General features: G+C 48.6%; 1 protein-coding gene across 2 annotated transcripts in view; it reads left to right on the plus strand.

Moving 5' to 3' along the window:
* SLCO3A1 (solute carrier organic anion transporter family member 3A1) overlaps positions 1-18,808 on the plus strand; it is a 318,353-nt gene that overhangs the window by 253,690 nt on the left and 45,855 nt on the right. For both annotated transcript variants that reach the window (XM_027083145.1, XM_027083144.1), the window contains exon 4: positions 3,879-4,142. In XM_027083145.1, coding sequence (XP_026938946.1) covers positions 3,879-4,142 — 264 coding nt within the window. The remainder of the gene's footprint in view (positions 1-3,878; positions 4,143-18,808) is intronic.

Here is an 18,808-nt window from a genome sequence, read left to right on the forward strand (position 1 = left end):
GATTGGTGCTCTTCAGTTGTGTTCTGGGCATCTTCCTGACAGCAGCCTTCGCCAAAAGGCTGAAACGGCAGTCATTTTTTAAGATCAAGACACTAACTAGAACCAGATAGAAAGAGAAGTAGAGAGATTTTCATGCCTGGCCCCCTACCTGAACCTAAAAGAATACCATTGCTATTCTAAGCCTGCCCGGGACCACTTTTCTTAAAGGGTATGATTTTTATTTTTATTTTTTTGCGGTACGCGGGCCTCTCACTGTTGTGGCCTCTCCCGTTGCGGAGCACAGGCTCCGGACACGCAGGCTTAGCGGCCATGGCTCACGGGCCCAGCCACTCCGCGGCATGTGGGATCTTCCCGGACCGGGGCACGAACTCGTGTCCCCTGCATCGGCAGGCGGACTCTCAACCACTGCGCCAGCAGGGAAGCCCAAAGGGTATGATTTTTTATTTCCTAAGCCTTTTGTACTAGTCAGGGTAGGCTGAGTTATGCTGCAGTAACAAACACCCCCAAAATGTCAGTGACTTGGAAATACTAAAGGTTTATTTCCTGCTTGTGTTATATACCTGATGCAGGTCAGCAGGCACATTTCGTTCATTGTAGCTTCTCAGGCATCATCTTAGGGAGAATTCCACATGCTTCGTGATCAGGCAGGAAAAAAGAGCATGGGGAATCATGCACCAGCCCATACACATCTCCACACGGAAGAGACATGTGTCTCCTCTCTCGCATTTCATTGGCAAAATTCTGTGGTGCGTGGCCACACCTAACTCCACAGTAAGGGAGGTGAAACCCTCCTCGTTCTCAGAGGAGGAGACCCAAATGCAGCCATGGGTAATGTCTAGCAGACATGCTTTGCCAGGCCACGTAGGGAACTCCCCTTCAGCATAGGTAATGCTAGAACAATATCTGCTGAGCGATGACAGTTGCCAGGCAGGGGGTGGGGGGTGGGGGTGGATATTCCTCTTAAATGGCCAAGATGCCTCCTGAAAATACTATTCATTGTAGAGATGGGTAGAGAAAAGAAGTGCCTCAGAAAAGACATTTCTCAGGCTGGTGTCAAGCATTCGTTGTCTTCCCAAGAGTCACCAAAATTGGGCTGAAGCTCCACTCATGAGGCTGACCAGTCCTGAGGGCAGCACACTCCAAAGCTGAGTGGTTTCTTCTTAGCCTGTTATTTCTCTCCCTGCCGTCCTCTGGATAATTGAAATGGAGAGGAAAAAAATCAATATTTCCCAGAATAGTCAACTGTGATTTTCCCGGCTCTGCAGATCCCTGCCCTCCGGGCATCTCCCTCCAGACCCGTCCCCCGCCCCTTCCCCAGCGGCAGGTGTGCTCTGAGGCTGACACAGACCGGGTGCCCTCCCTTGTCTTAGGGATCGCGAGTGCGTGTCGGCTTTCCACCCACAGGCACAGGCCTACAGGGAGCGAGTTGCCAAATTCACATAAACATCCACCTCCCGCAGCGCAGCCCCTCTCGCGGGGATGTTTTCTCACACATAGAACAGTCACTGACTTCCTATCTAAAATATGACTTTCTACGTGCCACTGATTCTGTTCTGCCAAACAACTGCCAGGATTTCTCTCTCCCTACTGGCTCACATCTGCCGGATTTATGGGGCCCAAAGACAAAGGAGGGAAATACTGTAGCTCCCTTTTCCCGTCTTTTGTTTTCATTCATTGCTTGGCAGTAGGTGAGGAAAAACAGTAAGCGAAGAGATATGGGAACATATGTATACGTATAACTGATTCACTTTATTATAAAGCAGAAACTAACACACCATTGTAAAGCAATTATACTCCAATAAAGATGTTAAAAAAAAAACAAAAACAGTAAGCGATTGGTGCAAACAGTCTTGCTTAGCTACCCAAGGTGGTGTGACTTCCTTTTCTCTTCTTTTGTTTGCATAAAGATGCTTTCCAGATCACCCTGTGTTTTCCCATGCCATACTCCTTTTAAAAAAAGTCTGTACCTTAAAACTCCCATTTATATAAATATATCCCTAAAAGTGAAACATTAAGAGCTCCCATAGATAAGAGCCGACTGTGTCAGGTGACGCTTTTTCATTACCTCTCATCCTGGAAACCACTGTCCATGACTATCATCTGTATTTCACAAATGCTGAAACTAAGGGTCAGGGAGGGTGAGTCAGTTGCCCGGCATCACATGCTTGTAAGTAACAACGCTGGGATTCAGCCCCAAGCCCACTAGAGTATACACTCTATAGAGTGTATACTCCTCTCCGGCATGATGCCGCACAAAAGCAACTGGCCCATTCAGGTGCCCTGGTTATTGCTGCTGGGCTCATGTCAGGGTCTCCAGGACAGAGACTACCGATGTTGCAAAGGCCAACTTACCAACTGTCAGAAGAGCTGGTGGTCTTACCCATTGCACAAAGCACAGGAATTATCCACTAAGGGCCCTCCAGGGAGCCCAAGACAAAGACCTGCCGGTCAAGAGGGAAAGAGTGTAGCCCTTGGCAACTGGATGCCTGTGTTCCAGTCTTCAGCTCTGTGGATGTAGACAAGGCACCCAGCCTTTCTAAGCCTCGATTTCTCCATCTATATGAAATAGGGACAGTAAAAGGCCCTGCCTTGTAGGGTTGCGGGGAGGGTGGATTGGAACAGTTAAGAATGCACCCCACGTGGTGCCTTGCGCAGAGTAAGCCCTCAGTCAGTGACGGCTGGTGTTTTCATTACTGTTAGCTGAAGAGTCTTCAGGGAGAGCACTTTACAGATGGGGGAGTGCTCATCTGGTGACTATGGTCATTTCTCTTGCCAAGCCCATCCATCTATCTGGTCCAGGCCTGCAGCCCTATTAGTTCTTAGCTCATATGCTGTGGTCCAGACCTCCAAGAGTTTCCTTCCATGCTCCAGGTGTATGGAATCATCATCAAAGAGACATCTCTAAGCAGCTCATGCAGGAGCGCCCTGCTCCGAAAGGCAGTTGTAGAGAGAGGGAAAAACATCTCCCAAGGGGTAAGCGGTAGCTTACATCTTCTTGACTTCAGCTGGCAGATCAAAGTAGTCACAGACAAGAGAGCCAAACCACATGCATGTTGCCTTAAAGCATGGACCTTGGCTGCAGAACTTTCTAAAAGAGGACTGGCCCCCCAGACCACAGGCCACAACCAAGGTTGAATTAACCCATCCCCTAGCAGCTTGGAAACACGACCCTCAGCATAAATATGAAGCTAACATCATTTAAGTGCTTAAGCCCTTATCCTGAACACTTTGTGTCTGGTGGTGCTCATTTGATCTTCCCAGCTCGAGAAGGGTAAGTACCATCATAACATCAGTGTTATACACATCAGTCAGCTGAGGCATGAAGGGTTCAAAATTGCTGGCCTGAGGTCGCACAGCGAGAAGTGGGCAGGATTTCGGTCCAGGTATCCTGGCTCTTGATTTCCATTCTGCGCCACCCCGTGTGATCTGTGAACTGATTTAAGACGGGGGTGGGGTGTGGAATGGGATCTCAGGTGAGCTGCTTCGTAGGGGGTGCGAGTGAATATACATGGAAAACTATACCCTTGAGCAATAAATGTTTCTGTTTCCCTGTGTGTTTGTTAGCAGACCTTCGCAGCTCTGCCAAGACAGTCAGTTCCAGCCTAAATTCAGAGGGTGTCTGGCTTCTGTTTCTGTTTAGACTGATGCAAGCACAGGGTAGACAAGAAGATGAAGGAGGGAAAGCCATCAGCCTTCAGCTTGAGGAAAACCAGAAGCACGGCTGTGAAGCCCTAGGCTGCTTTGCCCATGGACCAGTCTTCCCCACCCCAGGCCGTTTCCAGAGCCCTCAGCCTACCTGTAGAACTGATTGCAAACCTCCACAAAACGCCAGGCCCCACCAGGTCCCCTCCCGCTAACCGTGCTCTTTCCGATTGCAGGTAACCTGGACATCACCCCGGACGACCCCCGCTGGATCGGAGCCTGGTGGGGTGGGTTTCTGCTCTGCGGTGCCTTACTCTTCTTTTCTTCCGTCTGGATGTTTGGGTTTCCACAGTCTCTGCCCCCGCACTCAGACTCCGCCCTGGAGAGCGAACAGGCCATGCTCCCCGAAAGAGAATACGAGAGACCCAAGCCCAGCAATGGGGTCCTGAGGCACCCCCTGGAGCCGGACAGCAGTGCCTCCTGCTTCCAGCAGCTGAGAGGTAAGGGCACCTCATTGGCAGGTGGCACTCAGGACCGGATGCTGGGGGACCTGAGATAGAATCACATTGGTTTTGCATGATTTGCCTTCCCTGGCCCTGTGCTTAACTGATCCCTGAGAAGTAAATGCACTTCATAAAGCAAACACAAAGTTACTACCCTTTAGCGAAGGGGCAGCAGACGAACCCCCCACCCCCACCCCAGGCCGAGAGCCCAGTGGCTAATATAGCACCTGATGTACGATACACATAAATGTGCGTAGAAGGAAGAAAGGGAGCGAGGAAAGGAGGGAGCTGGACATTTCATGGCCCTCCTTTGAACTCTTTCAGGCCACTTACAAGCGCATTGAAGCAGCGTAAGACTTTGAAGTTGGCTCCCTTTGCCTGATGCAGGCGTTCTGGAAAAGCCACATCCAAAGAGCATTTCCTTAGATTCACTCTGTCCTTCCATTCCCTCCACTAGAGATGAGAGCTGTGTTCCTCTGGAAAGAAAGGTTAACTCAGTCTTGAGAGCAGAGTCCCACTTTAGAATGCAGCAGAGCGCTCATCATCATTTTTAGAGGAAACAAGTGCATCTTTTCTGACAAAATGGCGAGACACGAACAGCGATGCAGAATGAGGATGAGGAACCCCGTCAACAGCCCCTGGTTATTTCCACATTTGCTACAGTCTCTTAAGAGGTGAGGATGACGACCGGACAGCCTCAGAGCTGCTCGGTGTCTATCCTGGCCCCCTCCCCACTGAGAGGTATGCACAGGGCTCCCTAATTCAAGGACCTCTTCCTGCTGGGTCCCCTGAAGGACTTGCTGGATTTTGGAAGTGGGCAGGAGCAAGGCTGAGGTGTTACTTCTCAGGGAGGCTGGGGTGGGAAACAGGTGGACCGTTACCTCTGCAGGAACCGGGCACACAGCCAGGCCCGCTTTCAGCAGCTGCCGCCTCAGGCTTTGCGGTGCTCGATTTAGAGATTTGATGAGAATCTCTTTACTGAGCTCTTTCTAATGAGGTGCACTTTCTATGGAGATGCTTGAGAACCACGGAGAGAACCTCGGGTGACCTTGCACTCAGATCCCCGCTCTGCCCTTCACCGGCTCTGCGATCATTAACTTCTCCGCGCTTCTCTCCACAAGTATAAAGTTGTAACACCGTTCCTCGGTGACACCGTGGTCGTGAGAATTCCCTTGGAAGATTGTCAGTTAATACCACCTGTTAGCCAGCGAGGAATTCAAAGAACTTGTGCTAATTCCCAGAAGAGACTAATTTAAGAACCTAATGTCACGTTTGACTCCATGTTCTGGGATGGCTTCTACCAAAGTCGTCATGTGGAATTGTAGATGATCTCTAAGGGCGAGAATGCTCTGTTAGATGAGAAGGCCCCGTGATTTGTGTCCTCTGAGGTTGCCCTGGTCTGGACCCTCGGGAGTATGTGCTTCTTAAAATGGGCTCCCCAAATGGGCCCCCTTCAGGAGCCCCCAGGTGGCTGGAGGGTGATGCCTGCTGACCCTCTGATAGCACAGCTGGCCACACAGTGTCCCAGGAACCAGATCCACGGCAATAGATGGGGCTGGCTTGAGAGCGGGCCTTGCAGAGGGCACCTTGGACCTGGGTGGTGTCAGCCTTTCCAGGTTTTTCCTCTTCCCAGGATGATGGCCCTGTTTTCCTAAGCCTCTGATGGTAAGAGTTATACCTGTAATCCCTCATCTTTCATCTCTGGGGATACACAGGTGAAACTGATACACTTGTGCCATCAGAGAACTCGCTGTCCAATGTAGCGACAGGCCAGCAAGTCAGAAAGGGGGCCTAATGTGATGAGAAGTGCAGCACCAGGCAGCACCATAGGTCATGGAAATACAGTCAACAGGCAGCGAAAGCCCACCTCTTGGGTCCAGTGCAGAGCTGAGCTGAGTCTTGAGGGATGCCATGGTTTCAGAATTCTCGGGCTCTGATTCAATTACTGGTTAACCCATTTGTTAATTCAGTCAGCATTTACTGAGATCCCGCCGGGCTCCAGGGACACAGCGGTCACCAAGGCAGCTTAGATTCTGGAGCAAGTATAGTAGCAGGGGAGGCACGCAGTGGGCAAAGTCGAAGCAGTGACAAGATGAGTGCTGAACTGGCTGTGTCTGAGCTGACAAGTACACAGTTGGGTAGATGGGTCTGAGGCTCACTAGATCAGAGCCATCACAAGTTATGGCCTGTGTGTACCTGGGCTCCACTTGGATAGTTAATGATTTTTAGTTTAGAATTAGCAATTCCCAGAGGCATCAGGTCCATTAATGGACCTAAAGGATGTCCAAGCAGGAAAGGAAGGCAGCGTGTCTAGAAGAATCCCCAGGAGCCAGGGTACAGTGGAGCGAGCTATTATGCTAATAAATTTTACACATGCCAACACACGGAGAGGGAGCCACGGTGGTTTATATCCTTCATTTTTTCCACGTGAGACAAAATGTTTCTGCCACGTGGACATTTCCACCAAAAGCAGCATGCGATGCTGCCAGGCGCTCCCAAATTCTTCATCTGATTTGCAGCCTCGGAAGCCCCGCTGGTCTGCATACAGCCTGCAACACATTTACGGGTACAGATCATCGTTACACATATCAGAGGAATTAACATTGCTCTACAGAGCTATATGTTGCAATTTCTCATCCGTTTCATTTGAGCTTGCAAATGGGTTTCTTTTCTAGCCATCAGTCCGTGTGCCCTGCCAAGCTCTACAGATAGCAAAGGCCCCTGAGAAGAGCTGCCGTTGGCCCGAGAGCAGCCACTCCACCTTCCTTCCCTCTGGGACCAAGACACACAGCCTCTTCTGCTCCTGGGAGAGCCGTGGGGCTGCTCACCTGGGTTCAAATCCAGCTGAGCCACTTCCTAGTCCTACAACCTTGATTGTGTCATTCAGCTCCTCTTGGTTTTACCGTGTGGTGTCTGGTGTAACTTCACAGCAGCTGCATAAGGTCAATATTAGGACTTATTACCGTTTATAGGTGAGGACACAGAGCTCCCGTTCGGTGACAGAGGACTTCAGGCCTGCGATCGCTTTCCAGAGCCCTCTCCCCCCAGAGCAGGCTTGGAAGGTCTATTTCCAACAAAGTCGACCACCAGTTGGCTTTTGCAATTGTTATAAGAAGGTGAGAGATGGAGAGCTCAGAATCTTGTTCCAGAACTGTGTAGAGAAGCTGTTACTTGTTGCACAGCCCAGACGTCCCCGTCTTGTGGTGACGGTCACATATCCATTTCACACAGCAGGCAGCAGGGGAACAAATGCTTGGGCTTGTGAAACTCCAGCATCTCCCCCAGGTGGGAGCCTGCAAATCCAAGACATATTTTTGCATCTCAGCTGTGCCACCAAAGAACTTTTCCTTTCCTCCCTGACTCTAAAGCCCCTCCTCCCTCTTCTTGTTCTTCAGAGCATTTTGCTGATTCATCTTTCAGGAACCCACCACCACCACCACCACCACCTCCCTCCTCTTGTGTTTACTGCTGTGTCCACTTCTCCCCTTTCCTGCACCATGAGCCCCTGGGGGCCGGGACTGCACGTAGCGTGGTCTCGTTGAATCCGGATGCTCAGAGTTTGCAGAATGGTTTATAAGTCTAGATATGGTGGGAGGAAAGAATTCAGGGGACTGTTAACAGACAAATGGACAGTATTATCATTAGTTAGTGTGTTTATTCTCACATCCACAGTTGTGTGTTGCATTTGGAAATTGGCTCCAGCGTCACTTGCCCTGGAGGGGCCTTGATGGTTAGGACTCGGGCCCTTTCTGCAGCCACGGGTTCCTGCAGCCACGGGTGTGTCCAACTTCCCCATCACGTTCTGTACAGTTTTCAGAACACCTCACGCACTCTTCTCTTCGCTGCTGTTTCTGCCTGGAACACCCTACCTCCCTTGATCCACTTCTGGGCTGGTCTCGGTCCCTACCTTCCCAAGAAGCCCTTCCCTATAGCCCCTCTGCGCTCATGCCCCTGTCTGCTCAGTACTAGATAAGCTGCATTCCTCTGTTGCCCTCAAAGCCCCCGCAAAGCACTTGGGGTAACCCCCACTACACAGTGGCCCATCTGTTTGCCTGCATCTTCCCAAAGCTGTGGCTTCTCCAAGGACATGAAGCTCTCATTCATCTTTTTTGTTCCCACTGCCTAGCTTGGTGCCTGGCACGTAGGTAATATGGACTGAACGAATGAATGAGTAAACAAATGAACACTTTCTTGCCGGTGCGCACACGTACGCACATACACACATAATAGCAGCTAACATTTGTTTTTCCTACACCATCATATTTAATCCCCCCCCCAACCCCATGAGACATTGGTACCATTTTACAGACCAGGAAATTGAGGCTTACAGATGGAAAGGAAAGGCATTTGAACCGTGGAGGGCCTCAGTGTCTGTCTTCTTAACCACGACATTGTGCTGCATCTTCGGGCAATAAACAAACTCTCTTAAAGAAAAAGTGGTGTCAGCAAGGTGCTAAGTGATTTTTCAACAGCGGGTACTAAAACTGCGACTGTGGCTGCAGACGTGTCCTAAAGCAATGAGTCTTCTAGGCAAGGGTCCAGCTAAAAAGGGAGGGAAGGACAGCTTCCTGCAAGCACTGGTGTTTCCTGACCCTCTGATGGACTTCCCAGCGGGGATGAGTGTCACCGTACCAGCAGCTTAAAACCTGAAGGGAGAGCCCACCTTTGATCACTGAGTGAGCAGAGGAGTCAAAAGCTGAGCGCTCTTGTCTCTGCACCCTTCATGCTGACTGCCAAGTGGCCTCTTCCTGTCCCAGAAAAGATAGTAGCACCAGGTGACAGCGGGTGATGGCTGAGCTGGCAAGGTGGGGATGGGCCTTCAGGCTCGGAATCTTAAAAACCGCACCCAAAATATGGAGTACAGCTGATGACTTCCAAAGCACTTGCGCAGACCTCCCACTTGGCCCCCATAGTACGGCTGATACGTACGTGTCGTTACCAATCTCCATGCCACCCATGGGGACACGGAGCTCTGGGGGATTAAACCGTGCACCCAGGTTCCCGCAGCTGTGAAGGATGCAGCTGGGACCAGACTTGGGTCTGAGACTCCCAAACCCGAACTCTTTTCCTCTGTTCCTCTATTTCCCACAAAGAGCCACTCAACTATTAATGAACCAACCGAGAAGGAAAAAGGGATCGGTCTGGGGTGGATGGAACAAAAGCCTTCACTGTGTTGGAGAAACTTCCACTCTTAATGTCCACTTTCTCCCTCTTCAAAAGAGGAAATGCAGAGCCTGACTCTAGAGGACCTTCCTTTCTAGGGGAGATGAAATCTGCCTGGGTTGGTACCTTCCCCACGCCTCTCCCCACCCACACCCCTAATGCCATCCATCACCGGGCTCTGCTGACTTTAGCACCTAAATATCTCTCCCTCCCGCTCATGGTCTGTCCTGTACTCCAGTCTGCCCTCCCCCTCCAGGCTGTCATCCACACTGGGATGTGTTCAGAATGTGTCTGATCCTGATAGATAGCGGCCGAGCCCTTCACGTGGCCACCAGCCCCGTGAGATTCTGCCCCTCCAGCCTCTTCTCACACCTGCCGCCCTGTTCCCACCATACCAGTCTCACCTTGCTGGCCTCTTTTTAGTCCTTCATATTCCCCAGGCTCAATGGAGTTTGCATTTGCTGTTCCCACCCCTGGAATTCTGATCCCATCTTCAGACATCAGCTCACACATCATTTCCGCAAGGACATTTCCCTGACCTCCTGATGGCAACCCCTCCACGGTATGTTGCTCTCTGTGCCATGGTCAGAATGTGACCTCCGTAGGAGTGATCACTTCCTCCATAAGCTCCATGAGGTCAGGGACCACATCCGGCTTTGCCCATGCCCTTGTACATGGCCGATGCTCAGTGCACATCTGATAAATGGGGGGATGCATGGATCGTTGGACAGGCGCTGCCCAGCCCAGCACGGTTTGCTGCTTTCCCTAAAGCCGTCCTCGCACACAGCCCCTCCCAGAGTTCTGACCTGTGTTTGACCCACCCGCAGACACTGGCTTAGCAGGAGCTCCACCTGTGTTGAGTGTCACGGCTGGCTCCCAGGTGACTTACCTGTGTGGGAAGGAAGATCTGCTCCTGGTGCTTCAGCCACCAAAGCAGAGGGTCTGCCAGCCCAGTGGCTCAGGCTGACCTGCACTGTGCCTTTGGGTGCGTGTCTTTACTTGCCCGTCTTCCTAGCGTGTGTCTTGCTGCTCGGGCAGGGTGCATACTCGCCCCCCACCTCTGTGCCACCCACTGTTCCCGTGGGGGCCCCACGTGCGTCGGCCTGGCCGTGGGACCCAGCTCATGCCTCCAGCTTCTGCATCTCTGCCAGGCCACCTACATCGTCTGCCAGCCAGCAGTCGGTTTCTGCTACATCTTTCTTAATTAAGGGCCTGTTGCCTTTCAGCATAGTGTTACTGTGAGCAGCCTGGTGATCTGAGAGTCCTTGTCCTGCAGGCCAAACGGCCGAGTGTTTTCTATCATGTGATTCATCTTCAGAACTGTGCTTTCCCCTCGTGTGGGTTTCCTGTTAAAGTCTTCTTTCTTGATTCTGTGGCCAAGGAAACCATCTGCCTTCCCAACCGCTTGGAGTTCTATGCCAAGCTGTGGTTCAGAGGCTGCCACGTCACAGGTGTCATTTTTACAGGTCCCCAGGGTCCAGACTGGTCAGTGGTTTCATCGTGTTCGTATCAGTGTCGATGGAGGATGCGCTGGGGGTTATATCCGTGCATCAGTCATGACTCCCCATCTCAAGTTATTTCAGCAAAGCGCCTGAGATGAACATAGGTGAGGGCACCTAGCACGATGCTGCCTGGCACACTGTGGATGCTCCTTGTGGTTTTGGAAGGAAGGGAGGGAGGGAGGAAAAAAGGGAGGAAGGAAGGAAGGGAGGAAGGAAGGGAGGAAGGAGGGAAAAAACTAGAAGACAGCATTTCCCAATGGGAGTTCCTTGGCACGTGAGTCCTCTGAGATGCTCAGAGAAAAACAGATCAACAAAAATAACCGGGAGTAGTGGTTACATGGCCAAATAAGCTGGGAAACCATATGTATACTGTGACGCTCTTGGAGAGTCGTAGAATATGTTTGTGTTAAAGGCTCTGAGAAGGCCAGCTCTAAGGAAAGCTGTCTGGCTTTGCTTTAGTTTATATTTCTCAGACTTATGGGATCCCAGGACTCTTTTATTCATGCTAACTCTTCCGGCACTTATGATGTGTTGCTATGATACAGGATAGAAGGTGGCGAGGATTATGGGAGGTTCAAAGGGATATAGTGAGGACCACAGAGGGAGGATTTGAAGACAGGTGTGTGAAGGATGCAGCATTTCAGCCTGATCTTGAAGGACGAGCAGGATTCCCGTGGATGGAGGGGAGGGCAAAGGCTTCTGGGCTGGGATGCCTGAGATGTGCATGGAAGAGAGACATCTGGTTTTGGGAAGAGGATTTAGGGAAGGTCATGATAGAAGGCAGGCTGGTCTCAGCTTCCACATCCAGCAGAGTTCCTGGTATCCAAAGCTTCCCAGTAAGTCTTTGGTAAAATTATGAATGAATTATTGAGGGCCTTCTCATTGCCCTTCTAATGAGACTGGACTTTATTTTATGAGCCATTGTTTCCCAACTAGGGCTTTGAGTCAGCATTGCATGTGGGCTTTCTTGAAACACACATATTCAGGGGCCGCATCCCTACAAATTATGATTCTCTGAGTCTGTGGTGGGGAAGGGGGATGGGGGAGAGGTGACCCAGGCATCTGGGTGTCTTTAAAGCTCCCCGGAAGATTGTAAGTGAGCTCCCAGGAGAAAACAGATGTCAGAGCTGGTGGGGGTCCCTTGAGGGGTCTCCACCAGGGGCTAATTTCTCTGGCAGTTGCATATAAGATAAAATGGGGGAGGTGACCCGCTGATGAAATAAGCCTGGGACAGTCTGTGACATGACTCTTGGAGGTTGACGTTAGCATATTGAAGGCTCTGAGAAGACCTGCTGTAAACCCAGCACTTCCGGAAGTAGCATTAGGAAGCCTAGGTTTAGAGATGGGCGCGTACGTCAGCTTGGGTACTTGGCTTCACCGTTTCTTTTCTGGACACTGCTGTTTCTCTTTCCAGACTTCCCAGGAATGAATTCTCCCATCGTTAGCATTTTTGTGAATGTCAGACGCAGTGAGCCTGGCCACCGCTGAGGTGGGGCGCCCTGCTCCCAGAGAAGGTTCTAGGGGCTGGCATGAAGTTATAAAAGTGGCCGTTCGCTTACGAAAGACTCTTGATTTCCTTAGTCATTTTCTGTCTGCGGCCAACATGGAAAGATGCAATATTGGGGTCTGAATAAGAGCCTGCTGCTTCCCAAGCTCCTTCCTCCACCTCTGAAATCATGTGGGGATCATGTTTCTGACTTCACACTGCTGACGCCAGGAAATGACTGGGATGACCCCAGTTTAGAGCAGCAGCTTGCAGATGCTAGCCGTGCCTCTGTGGACACTTAGTTCTTGCTTTAAACTGGCTAGTGGGCAACCACACTGCTCCTCCTTGGTGTGGCTGTAAGTCACCTTGGTGGTGACTTTTCAAGAGTCGGTGGAATTGATGGGCTCTGGGTTGTCCTAACCGATCCACACCCATCTGACACTTGGATTTTGCCGTAGATGCTCATTTCCTGTGCTGATGGCTTCTTGTTTGTTCTTTCAAACCATGACCTTCTCCATACAAGGGAGGTGTTACTATCTGCCTGTTACCTTACTGAAGATGGGCAGACAGAAGCCTGGTAGTTACTGCTTTCAAAGTTAGCCGTGAGAGGGTGCTAGAAGCTCCCCTGGATGCCCCGGGCAGAGATTGGGGGATGGGCTCCTCTATAGTGATGAGGCCACAGGGGGCCCAAGGCTGCTGGTCTGGGGCCAAGTTAATGGTAGGCACCTGCTTCCGGGAGGCACCACGGGCCTTCCCTCCCACTGGGATTTCCCTCACCCCTACCTACTCAAGGGATGGTTTAGGCACATCCAGAATCAGTGATGGAAATGACTGTATTAGCTAATTATTCCCACTTTCCTCACAACCCATGAACCTGTGGAACATCTCGAATGGTGTGATCATAAATTGGTCTCTGTTTCTACAGCTAATGTTCCTGAAGAGACTATGACAGTTACCTTTCAAGGCTATGCGATTCATTTGTTTCTTTATTGGATTCTTTAATCTACCTTGCATGTATTAAGCATCTGCTCTTACCAGGCACAATGCCCATGTCTGGGGATGGAGCTGCTCCATCTCTGCTCTACCTGAGAGCACCTGGCTCTTCCTATGAGACAGACGGGAGGACCCAGACAAGGGCATCCAGTGGGGTCGGTGGTGCCAGGGTGACAGCCTGCCCTGGGCATGTGGGAACCAACTTGGTGGCTGGTGAACATTCACGCTACCCCATGAAACTTTGTTTTTCCCAGTATCTGCTCTATCCGCTCTACCTTGGCTTCACTCTTGTGCCTCCGTGATGGTGTGTTTTTCCACTCCATTATTTCTTCCTTCCTCTTTCATTTTTTTTTTTTTTTTTTTTGGTCATGACTTGAATACTGTTATTTATCTCACCCAGATCCCCCCCACCTGTGTTCTCTTCTGGTCATGGGTCTCCTATGTTGGGAGGCACTTCATGGTGGCTCACCTTTCAGGAAAGTACTTTTCTGTTGATTCGAGGCCCCACCCAGAAATCTGAAGATTTAGAGATGAGTCCCAGAGTGCAGGCAGAACTGTGTTCAAATCGACCCTCCTTCGCTTCTCTGTTTTGTATTCTGGGATGCGGACTGTTGGGTTTCAGCCTCTCAAGGGAGCCTTGGTTTCCTTGGGTCTAAAATGAGGATGGTAGGACCACCCCCTGTTGTAATAGTTGTGAGAGTTAAAAATGAGAAACCTTGCCACGGTGCCCATCCGACACTGGTTGCGAGGCAGGCTTCGGCGGTCATTGTCATGATTCCTGAGCAGTTGCGTAGACTGGCTCCATCTCCCATCTTGGGAGATGTTAACCATGCTGTATTGACAGAAGTGTTATTAAAGAGAAAGAAAGTCAAGGCCAACTTCAGTAGAGAGACTGAAGGCAGAGAGATCTGAGGGTCAAGGGGAGTATAACTGAGCCCCACATTGAGCACTTCCCAGAGTACCTCCAATTCCCAGGAAGGGCAGTGGACAAGGACTTGTGCCTCCTGACCCCCTGACCTGCTGAACAGCCCCCTGCAGAAGGGGGATCTTCTTGGAAAGCCCTTGGCTCCCAGGAGCTCAGTTCATCTGCTCCAGTCTCTTCCCCACTCTACTCATCACATCTGATCACATAGGCATTCCTGTAGGAAGCCTGATGTCCTCCTCCCAGCCCAAGGGCTCTCTCCCTAACATAGCCAAGGATTACTTCTATTATATTGATTACTATTAATCCTATTGGACTCTTTTTTACTGAAGTATGGTTGACTTACAATATTGTGTTAGTTTCAGATGTACAGAAAAGTGATTGTTATGCATATATTTTTTTTTCTATTCTTTTCCATTATAGTTTATTACAGGATATTGAATACAGTTCCCTGTGCTATACAGTAAATCTTTGCCGTTAATCCCATCAGACTCTTACCTGTATTCTAGACTAGAAGCCCTGGGCCACATGCTTTACATGCAGTGGGTCTCATTTCATGTTTGTGGCAATCCATGGGATGGAGTCATGTGCTCTGGTCAGTCTTGAAGCCAGAATTCAAATCCCAATGACCTGGCTCCTTAGACCAGGTTCTTAGCCATTATTTTATACAACCTTATTCAGTGAAACCTTTTCTGTGGTACAGGGCTCTTCTGTAGGCTCTCCAATCCTTTCTTTCATTCCTCTGTCCCCCTCCCTTCCTCTCCTACTTCTCTGCCTTCAAACGACATGGACTAAGCCCTTAGTCATGTCAGATCTGTTCATTTTCCCTAACCCCAGTGGGAATGTTTTATTATTCTTCATTCTAAGAATTAAGCCACAGCTTGATTACCAGGGGCAGCCTGCATGCTTAGTCCTCAAGCCAACAACAGCACCCCTCAGAACCCAGAGCAGAACAGCACAATGGTTATAAGCACACTGTGTGGCAGCAGGTGCCAGGGTGTGAGTTCCTGCTTTGCTTCCTTAACCATGGGGCCACTGTCTGCCTCCGTCTTCTCATCTGTAAATGGAGGATTTTAATCATCCCAGGAACACAGTTTGTTGTGAGCATAATGCAAGTGGATGTATAAGCAGTTAGAATGGTACTTGGCCCACAGGAAATGCTCTGTCAAGGTTAATCCTCACGACTTCTCTAAACCTGCCTTTCTCCCTCTTGGAGAACCCACAGTTTTCCAAGAAACTCCATCCTACAGGACTGCCTTCCAAAGACTAGCAGTAGCAAACTTGTTTTCCCTGGAGATCACTCCCAACTTTGTACCATTCCGCTAGTAGCAGCACCGTGCTCCTGATGAGAGGTGAAAAGGTTTCCCTAGCTGTGAGGCTGCATGGTTCAAGCCTGCCTGCCTCCTACCCCAGCTCCCAACTTCTGAGGCTAAATCAGAAGGTGAGAGGCAAATAGCTCTGGGAGACTGTAGGTGTTTGGTAGCCTGGTGTGGCCTTGGTTCACCAATTTCTATTTGTCTGGGCCGCCTCATTAGCTACTGCCACCTTGGAAAGTTAGCATTTTATGGGCTTAACAATCCATTTGCATGAAAAAGCTTGGAACACTGGGATAGCCAGCCCTAGGGTCAAGCTAATTAATACCCGTTTTCAAATTGGGGCTTTGGAGGGTAGATTGAACCTTTGGAAAGGAATCTTCTTTGACAGTACTACAAGTCATTGCAATAAAACCCAGGATAGGAGGAAGAAACTGGGAGGAAAATAGCTGAACACAAGAGGAAGCTGTCATTTCTGGAGGCGAATCGGCTGGGTATAGGCGGAAAAAAGAATGCTCTTCATGCAGATGAGGCCCACTGAGTCTTCCCTGGGCCTTCAGTCAGATAATCCTCAAACCTAATGATTTTCACATCTAATCCAAGACAAAATTAGTCATTAGATATTCAAACAAAAGCAGGCAGGCTCCTATCTTGACAAGGAATCCTTCCAACTGAAATGGACTTATCTCTGGAATAATTAAAATGCTTGCTGAAGTATGAAAATGTTCCATCAGCTGGAGTTGCCTTTGTTGAGAAGTGCCCTCGTCATCCCCAAATAAACCACGATGGCCATGATCAAGGACAAGGAGGTACCGAGGCCCAAACAGTTAATGTGATCAAACTCAACTCCTCATTGGCATCATTTCTGAGCCAGAGAACATAGTTCCTAATTGGAGGATGCTGGCGGTGTCAGCTCAGCAGCAGTTTTATTTGCAAGCAAGTGTGGCTGTGGTGCTTTCTCCTACTGAAGTCCCCAGATCTAAAGAGTCTGCACTGTAACAAAGTAAATGAAGCCTACAATAAAAGTATGGTACAGGATGGTTTTCCTAGAATGTGCCCAACGTGCTGACTGTTTGTCAACAGTGTTTCCAAAGTTTAGATATCTTAATGCCAAAAGACTACAATGATGGGGCAACAGTGTTATTACCCGCCAAAACATGAATAGCTGGGGGCTCTCAAATTCATTTATTACAAGGAAGTGCTGTGGTTGCCCACGTAATCCATACCACTCTCTGCGAAGCTTGGTGTTTTGTGACATAATCAGCCAGCCCCTTGTCACAGGTACATTATACCATCACAATGTGCCAAACACTGTAGCAAATCAGCCTTCACTCATTAGCGGTGATTTATGACAATGGAGTCTTAACATCCAAGGGGTTTTTGTTTATGAAGACAAATACTTACTTCATTACCTTCTGTTTATGCCCAAGGTAGTCATCTTCTATATTTGTCAAACAGTACACATTTTTGAACATTACACAGTCAACATTCCTCTAAAGATTTTTACAATACTTAATAATGTGAATTTAACAAAGGAAAATTTTCCAACATTTAAACATAGATTTTATTTATTTATTTTTAAATTTATTACTTATTTATTTTATTTTTGGCTGCATTGGGTCTTCGTTCCTGTACGCGGGCTTTCTCTAGCTGTGGCAAGCGGGGGCTACTCCTTGTTGCGGTGTGCAGGCTTCTCATCATGGTGGCTTCTCTTGTTGCGGAGCACTGTCTCTAGGCGTGCGGGCTTCACTAGTTGTGGCACATGGGCTTAGTTGCTCCGCAGCATGTGGGATCTTCCTGGAGCAGGGCTCGAACCCATGTCCCCTGCGTTGGCAGGCAGATTCTTAACCCCTGTGCCAGCAGGGAAGCCCCTAAGCATAGATTTTAAGTGTAACCTCTTCTAGACAAATATTTGAGATGACATTTCTAAGAAAGTCAGATTATTATAAATGCTCGAAACCCTGTAAAAAATGAACAGAACACACGCATAAAGGCCAGTCCCTTGCAATAAAGCAGGTATAAATATATAAATACCATGGATTTAAAGTTGTTTTCTCACCATCTTTATTCTTATTCCTACCATTTTTAAAGTTTTTGTTTTATTTTGTGCATGTGTGCACACACATTTATTTAATCCAAGAGTTACCTTCCTAAGATTTTAGTAGTTTAACGAGAAACCACCATGGAACCGCTGAGGCCACCAGCTCTGGTTATTGTCTGGTTGTTTCTCGGTTGGGATGCAGAATCAGATTGCTCAGCCCACAGTGATTCTGAGCCTCCAATCATCTGGCTCAGTCCATTCCCATAGCTAAGTTCCTTTTAGTACGTCAAAGGATCCTTAAATCCCTGTCTTATATAGAGATTTTCATTTTTGAAACTTGGTATCTTTCCCAGAAATGATAAATTTTATGTTGTGTGTATCTGCCAGTTCCTGACCCATTGTTCTGTTATTTTGATTTATTGAGCTTGTCTGTTAACGTTATTAAAAACTTATGTATCTCCTATTATTATTTTATTCTCATTAGTTGGGCCATTTAGAGGTTTCATCTCCTAGGAAATGAGATTGAGCCTGTGTAATTAGCTCTCTTCTTTAGGACAGCTGGCTAATTCATTACCTTGGAATGCAGTGTTAGACATTGCTCACCTGTTTATTTTGTATGACCATGGGCACTGATTGGTTTTTCCTAGACTTGGAATAGTACTTGCTACATCTGGGACTCTGTTTTATCTTTTTCTATTTACACAGGTGGAAGGAAACAAGTACATCACATGCCAAATGTTCCACATTATTATGAGTACAGCAGAACAGAGGTCCCCTAACTTATCACTGCTACACCACTTTTACACATTTTTGCCTATTTCCTTACCACCTGTACTGTCATTTACATAACTTTCTCTTTAAATAACTTTAAATTTTTTTTTTACTAAGTGCACATCAAAATAATGGCATAAGTATTGAAATGATGGGGTTGTCCTGATACCCCCAGACCCCTTGCCTACTGCCAGGATATGTCATCACTCCATAGCTGAGGAGATCTGGTCAAAGACCATGTACAAAGGATTCTAATGGCTGGAAAGAGCCAAATAATGTGATTACATTCAAAGGATTTTAAGAAACCCAAATCTCTCATTTGTAAAAGCACCAAATTAAAAGGAAATCTGAGTGGTTTATGAAACCACCTACTTTAGGAAAAACAGAGTATAATAAAATAAGATTGAAATGCATCACCTCAACAAAACCTGCTTTGGCTCCATTGGTAATTAAAGCAGTACACAAGCCACAA

This window comes from Aethalodelphis obliquidens, unplaced genomic scaffold (genome assembly GCF_003676395.1).
Source record: "Aethalodelphis obliquidens isolate GAN/ISIS:26980383/991018 unplaced genomic scaffold, ASM367639v1 scaffold49, whole genome shotgun sequence".
Taxonomy (NCBI): domain Eukaryota; kingdom Metazoa; phylum Chordata; class Mammalia; order Artiodactyla; family Delphinidae; genus Aethalodelphis; species Aethalodelphis obliquidens.